This window comes from Acipenser ruthenus, chromosome 38, assembly GCF_902713425.1.
Source record: "Acipenser ruthenus chromosome 38, fAciRut3.2 maternal haplotype, whole genome shotgun sequence".
NCBI classification, from domain to species: domain Eukaryota; kingdom Metazoa; phylum Chordata; class Actinopteri; order Acipenseriformes; family Acipenseridae; genus Acipenser; species Acipenser ruthenus.
In genome coordinates this window covers 561,821-569,320 of record NC_081226.1, presented here as the reverse complement: position 1 = coordinate 569,320, position 7,500 = coordinate 561,821, and the positions used below count along the sequence as shown (strand labels likewise).

The 7,500-nt window shown below is 51.1% G+C and overlaps 1 protein-coding gene across 1 annotated transcript; it reads right to left on the bottom strand.

Moving 5' to 3' along the window:
• Positions 1-1,125: 1,125 nt before the first annotated feature.
• On the bottom strand, positions 1,126-7,494 carry LOC117971747 (DNA-binding death effector domain-containing protein 2-like). Its single transcript, XM_034919907.2, is given in 6 exon segments — positions 1,126-3,105; positions 3,758-4,147; positions 4,794-4,941; positions 4,944-4,963; positions 5,586-5,708; positions 6,957-7,494. Coding segments are annotated over 5 exon segments (1,140 nt in total). The 5' UTR covers positions 7,432-7,494; the 3' UTR covers positions 1,126-3,105; positions 3,758-3,773.
• Positions 7,495-7,500: the final 6 nt, after the last annotated feature.

Here is a 7,500-nt window from a genome sequence, read left to right as displayed (position 1 = left end):
AGGGAGCACCCTTTCTCTTAGGGGGGTGAGGGAGGGAGGGAGGGAGCAGTTCAGTCTCCGTGCCTCAAACCTGCCCTGTATACATAATGTGTGTGTGTGTGTGTTATTTATTATTATTTTTACCAGCTTGTAAATGAATAAACGAACGATTGAATCCAGTCAATAAATAAACCTCGTGTTTTTGAGCCGAGTGAATTGTTGTTGTCTGTGACACGCGGAGGAAGCGGTGTTCAGCTAATCTGATTGCGGCGGCTGGTGCGATATCGACAGGCTGGTTTAATTGCTCTGCTCGCCCCCCCACAGACACTCCATTAGGCTTGTTAGATCAACGAGCCGCGAGTCTTGCTGCCCCCCCCACCCCCCGTCAACATTATCGAGCAGCACCCAGCTGTCCGCTGAAACAACGCGGAATCAATGGAGCTCACAAGCCGGTCAATATTACAGGATTCAAACCCGCCAGGTAGCCTGCGAGAGGTCAGCAGGGTTCAGGACAGGACAGGGCGCCCGACTCTTGCTTTACAGTGAGGAGCATGCTGGCTTCCTGCTGCCGCAGCCGAGCTACGCTAAAAATAATACAAACAAAAAACAAACACATAACTACAGCCGCAGCCTCCCTGGAGCTCAGCAAGCGAGCTCCGGGCTGGGCGCGCGTGTGAGGATCGGAAAGCGTGACTCGCCCTGCTTCAGAGGGGAGGCCGGCGGTGACGTTGCACGGCGCCGATTAGAGGTGTCAGAAAAACGATTTGAACCTTTTGGTTGCAGCTCATTTAAACGGGGAGCAGTGACCACACTGCCGGTGCGAGTCAGTGACAGGATACGGGTCCTCTGCAGGGCTGCTTTGAAAGGCTGGCAGCAGGAATGGTGCTTCGGTTGAGACGTAAAACAAACGAGCTCCTATTCGAGGTGACTCTGCAGCAGCAGCAGCAGCAGTTGTTGATGATGATGCAGAGTTCACCCCCCTAGTCTATGTAAGTCGCTTTGGTTAAAAGCGTCTGCTAAATGACAAAATAATAATAATAATAATAATAATAATAATAATAATAATAATAATAATAATAATAAGCTAATATGAAGTATGCAAATTGCTGGTATTTAAAATGAAAGAATTATATACAAGCATTTCGTTTTTAAAGCCTTTATTTTTTTCTTACAAATATTTTTATTTTTATTTATTTTTTTTTAGAAATATACTAAATCAGAACTATAGTCAAAAACAAACAAACAAAAAAAATGTCATTAATTAAATTTACAGAAATCTCCAGCCGTGACAAGTAATTTATATGAGAATATATAAACTTAACAGACATATTCCACATTGTGCATGTGCCGTGTAAGCAACAGTGTCCCTTAAAATAAACAAGTTTTATTATATATTTTTTTATTTTTACAAATTAACATATTTATTCAAATACAAATCCCTGGACAGAGGGGTTCAGTGCAGGATCCTGCACAGCCTCAAACTCACAGTGCAGACAGGAGGGGTTCAGCATCAAACACACAGTGCAGACAGCAGGGGTTCAGCATCAAACACACAGTGCAGACAGCAGGGGTTCAGCATCAAACACACAGTGCAGACAGCAGGGGTTCAGCATCAAACACACAGTGCAGACAGGAGGGGTTCAGCATCAAACTCACAGTGCAGACAGCAGGGGTTCAGCATCAAACACACAGTGCAGACAGCAGGGGTTCAGCATCAAACACACAGTGCAGACAGGAGGGGTTCAGCATCAAACTCACAGTGCAGACAGGAGGGGTTCAGCATCAAACTCACAGTGCAGACAGGAGGGGTTCAGCCTCAAACTCACAGTGCAGACAGGAGGGGTTCAGCCTCAAACTCACAGTGCAGACAGGAGGGGTTCAGCCTCAAACTCACAGTGCAGACAGGAGGGGTTCAGCCTCAAACTCACAGTGCAGACAGGAGGGGTTCAGCCTCAAACTCACAGTGCAGACAGGAGGGGTTCAGCATCAAACACACAGTGCAGACAGGAGGGGTTCAGCCTCAAACTCACAGTGCAGACAGGAGGGGTTCAGCCTCAAACTCACAGTGCAGACAGGAGGGGTTCAGCCTCAAACTCACAGTGCAGACAGGAGGGGTTCAGCATCAAACTCACAGTGCAGACAGGAGGGGTTCAGCATCAAACTCACAGTGCAGACAGGGGGGGTTCAGCCTCAAACTCACAGTGCAGACAGGAGGGGTTCAGCATCAAACTCACAGTGCAGACAGGAGTGGTTCAGCCTCAAACTCACAGTGCAGACAGGAGGGGTTCAGCCTCAAACTCACAGTGCAGACAGGAGGGGTTCAGCCTCAAACTCACAGTGCAGACAGGAGGGGTTCAGCCTCAAACTCACAGTGCAGACAGGAGGGGTTCAGCCTCAAACTCACAGTGCAGACAGGAGGGGTTCAGCCTCAAACTCACAGTGCAGACAGGGGGGGTTCAGCCTCAAACTCACAGTGCAGACAGGAGGGGTTCAGCCTCAAACTCACAGTGCAGACAGGAGGGGTTCAGCATCAAACACACAGTGCAGACAGGAGGGGTTCAGCATCAAACACACAGTGCAGACAGGAGGGGTTCAGCATCAAACTCACAGTGCAGACAGGAGGGGTTCAGCATCAAACACACAGTGCAGACAGGGGGGTTCAGCCTCAAACTCACAGTGCAGACAGGGGGGTTCAGCCTCAAACTCACAGTGCAGACAGGAGGGGTTCAGCATCAAACACACAGTGCAGACAGGAGGGGTTCAGCTTCAAACTCACAGTGCAGACAGGAGGGGTTCAGCATCAAACTCACAGTGCAGACAGGAGGGGTTCAGCATCAAACTCACAGTGCAGACAGGAGGGGTTCAGCATCAAACTCACAGTGCAGACAGGAGGGGTTCAGCATCAAACTCACAGTGCAGACAGGAGGGGTTCAGCATCAAACTCACAGTGCAGACAGGAGGGGTTCAGCCTCAAACTCACATTGTGGATTTATTTTCTCCTCCACCCTTTAAAGGTCAGCAAGTGACAAGTCTTGCATTTCCAGTACACCGTGCCCCCAGCATAAAAAATAAATAAATAAAAACAATAAAAAAAATATATGGAATGAAAAAAGGGAGGAGCAAGACCTGAAAGAGAAGACAAAGAAAACAGAAGTTAAAATAAACTGTAGGTTAGGGTTAGGGTTAGGGTCCCCCCCCCGTAACCTGCCCTGCCCTGCCCAAATATTTTCTCAGAGATGTATTAAAGAAAGTGCATCTATAGAGAATATGATTTAAAAATAAAATACAAAATGAAACGCGTCTCATGAGAAACAGGTTTTGCGTTCACTACAAGAGTGTCTGTGGTGTGGTGTGTGCTGCCCTCCTGTGGTGGTAGGGGGTCACTGCAACTCCAAGGAGCCACTAAGACGAATTTATCACAATACATGTCTAGCACAGTACTGTGCGTGTACATGTATTATTATTATTATTATTATTATTTATTTCTTAGCTGAAGCCCTTATCCAGGGCGACTTACAATTGTTACAAGATATCACATTATTTTTACATACAATTACCCATTTATACAGTTGGGTTTTTCACTGGAGCAATCTAGGTAAAGTACCTTGCTCAAGGGTACAGCAGCAGTGTCCCCCACCTGGGATTGAACCCACAACCCTCCGGTCAAGAGTCCAGAGCCCAGAGCCCTAACCACTACTCCACACTGCTGCCCTGTGCAGGTCACGTATTTACCGGGAGGCTATGACTGTAGGGACCTCGTATAAAAACACACACTTGCCTCGTCTCTGTGTGTGTCAGCGCAGTGGCTGCCCGCGGTCTCCCAGCAGCCTCCTCCTGCCCTCCGCGTAGTCCTCCTCATCCACGCTGACCAGCAGCTCCACGGCCTCCCTGCCCACCGCCCTGCGGAGCGAGTCTGTGATGAAGACGCCTTTCAGGGCCTCGAGCAGCGCGCCGCTCAGGTAGTCCTTCCAGAAGGCGTCCAGGTAGGACAGGTCCGAGAACTTGATGTCGCACACGATGGCACCGAGGTCCCGCGAGCGGATCAGCGCGTCGGCCTGGCTGAAGAGATCGAACTGCCGCTCCGCGAGGCCCGGCTTGCTGGAGGACACGCCCCTGCGCAGAGCTGTCTCGTGATCGCAGTACTCCGCGCGCACACGCAGGCGCACGTCTGGGGAGAGAGAGAGAGAGACAGGAGGGCGAGGGGGTGAGGAGAGAGAGGGGGAGGAGAGACATGGAGGAGGGAGAGCAGAGGGGAACGGAGAGGAGAGACAGGAGAGCGAGGGGGAGAGGAGAGACAAGGAGGAGGGAAAGCAGAGGGGAACGGAGAGGAGAGACAGGAGAGCGAGGGGGAGAGGAGAGGGGAGACATGGAGGAGGGAGAGCGGAGGGGAACGGAGAGGAGAGACAGGAGAGCGAGGGGGAGAGGAGAGGGGAGACATGGAGGAGGGAGAGCAGAGGGGAATGGAGAGGAGAGAGAGAGACAGGAGAGCGAGGGGGAGAGGAGAGGGGAGACATGGAGGAGGGAGAGCGGAGGGGAACGGAGAGGAGAGACAGGAGAGCGAGGGGGAGAGGAGAGGGGAGACATGGAGGAGGGAGAGCGGAGGGGAATGGAGAGGAGAGAGAGAGAGACAGGAGAGCGAGGGGGAGAGGAGAGGGGAGACATGGAGGAGGGAAAGCAGAGGGGAACGGAGAGGAGAGACAGGAGAGCGAGGGGGAGAGGAGAGGGGAGCGAGGGGGAGAGGAGAGCGAGGGGAATGGAGAGGAGAGAGAGAGAGAAAAACAACGCGAGGAGGGAGGCAAACAGGGGTCTCTTACCACAGGTGACTCTGTCCTGAGCGAAGATGTGCTGTTGCCCCTGCCCCCCCCCCCCCTTCCTCCTCCTCCTCCTCCTGCCCTCCTGGGGGGGCTGTTGAGTTTTCTGCTCCTGCGCTTCCTGCCCCTGGGGCGTTTGGAGCCAGCTGGACTCTGCCTGTTCGGGTCGACCCCTGGACAGAACCAGAATAAAAAAATCAAACAGGAGTCTCGTTCACACCAGAGAAAGCCGTCCCGCTCCAAGGACCTCGTACCCGGCCGATGAGCCTCCCTCATCGTCTCCCACCGATATCATTTATCTAGCCATCTACTGCAGGGGCTCTCAAACTGGGCTCCGAGGACATTTGGGGGGGTCAAACTGGGCTCCGAGGACCTTTGGGGGGGTCAAACTGGGCTCCGAGGAACCTTTGGGGGGGTCAAACTGGGCTCCGAGGAACCTTTGGGGGTCTGCAAATGTTGCTCAGGGGGTCCAGAGAATTCTGGACACACTTGTTTTGTAAAACAGCATACATTATATATCACACACACATATCTGCAAGCACAAACAAACAGGGATAGGAATAAGACTCCCATTGCACAGCAGTTTGATCCATTCCTGGTTTTACTAGGATTTTCATGAGACTCCCTTGCGCTGGTTCCCTACACTCACACTGTGGCTGATGAAGACATATTAAAACCTGGAATGTGTATGAAACTGCTCTGCAACAGGAGCCTGACCTCCCCCCTGGCACACTGCGAGAGAGACAGAGGGAGAGAGAGAGAGAGACCGCTCACACGTTATCAAATCACACTGACCTGCTCTCCACTGCCCCCTGCCTGCCCCTTCCGTCTCCGCCGCGCTCTTCCTCACGCCCTCCTCCTCCTCCTCCTCCTCCGCGCCCGAGATCACAGAGCCGTAGCTGCAGCGTTCCGGAGACACTGCGAGAAGCAAAACAAGAAACAACGACGCGACAGAGTTACAATACAGCCTGAAGCACGGGGCCACGCTCACCCCACCCCTCCCCTCCCCTCCATCCATCCATCCATCCATCCATCCATCCATCCTCCTCCCTCCCTCCCCTCCCCTCCCCCCCCCCCCTCCATCCATCCATGCTCCTCCCCTCCATCCATCCATCCATCCATCCTCCTCCCCTCCCCTCCCCTCCCCCATCCATCCTCCTCCCCTCCCTCCATCCATCCTCCTCCCCTCCCTCCCTCCCTCCCTCCCTCCTCCATCCATCCATGCTCCTCCCCTCCCTCTCTTCACCGGAGGGTCGTGGGTTCAATCCCAGGTGGGGGGACACTGCTGCTGTACCCTTGAGCAAGGTACTTTACCTAGATTGCTCCAGTAAAAAAACCCAACTGTATAAATGGGTAATTGTATGTAAAAATAATGTGATATCTTGTAACAATTGTAAGTTGCCCTGGATAAGGGCGTCTGCTAAGAAATAAATAATAATAATAATAATAATAATAATAATAATAATAATAATAAATAATAATAATAATAATAATAATACATGCTGTTGTTTCATTGTCTTTGATCTGGCCACGCTACAAGAAATTTGACAAACAATAAACAAAGCCTCTCTCTTTCTCTGTGGTTTTTGTTACCTGTGCTGAACGGGGTGAGTCTCAGACTAGTTCCCTTTTTTTTTTTTAATGCAAGTCTAGTGTGTGCACACTGACGTCATGTATGACAGGCACCTGTAAACGTCATAGTGAAAGAATTAAACACGCAGGAGGAGATAGCTCGGACCCCAGCGGGATTTACTCTTAGAACCGAACACTTCAAACTGAACTGCTCTTAGTCCTAATCGCTCTCAAGCAGAATTATTTACTGTATTTTTTAATTTCTCTCATTTTAATTTGCTCTTACTACTGATTGTATTGTACTTTGTAATGTGATATCTTGTAACAATTGTAAGTCGCCCTGGATAAGGGCGTCTGCTAAGAAATAAATAATAATAATAATAATAATAATAATAATAATAATAATAATAATAACACACTGAAGCAATATGTTTCTTTTAAATCCACCAGGGGGCAGACTGGTGACGCAGGGTCACAGTTAACACTACCGTGCACTTGGCTGTACCTGCAACTCGGTCAAAGCTATTGATAATAATAATAATAATAATAATAATAATAATAATAATAATAATAATGATGATGATGATGATGCACCTGTCCTCCTTTTTTTCTGGGTCACAAACGGCATCAGGTCGTGTCGGGTCAGAATGCGCAGCAGCTGTAGAAGGTGGGTGAGGTTGGACTCATCGCACACGCCCCTCCTCTCCAGCTCCAGCAGCAACTCCACGCCGTCTTTGGGCTTGTGCACGCCGGCCGCGCAGAAGCCCAGCTCCCCGGTGGTCGAGCTTCCACGCCGGCCGTGGTACCGCTGCATTGCCGCTTGCAGCCGCGGGCAAGTGGCGCCGGCCCGGCCTTCCAGATCCACCGCCCAGCCGGCCGGGTCGAGCGGGTGCGTGGCCGGGTACGTCTCGTCCAGCAGAAAGGACAGGACCTCGAGGTCGCTGTCGGTGAGGTGGGAGCCGACCACCTCGAATATTTCATGCAGCGACTGCATTCCGTAGAAAGAGAGACACGCCGCCTCCTCCCAGCACTGAGATATGGCCAGCCGCCGTGTCCCCGCCGCCGCCATAGTATTTTAAAAACAGCGTCTCCCTATGTTATGCAATTCAATTCAGAGACCCCGGATCACGGGTACGCT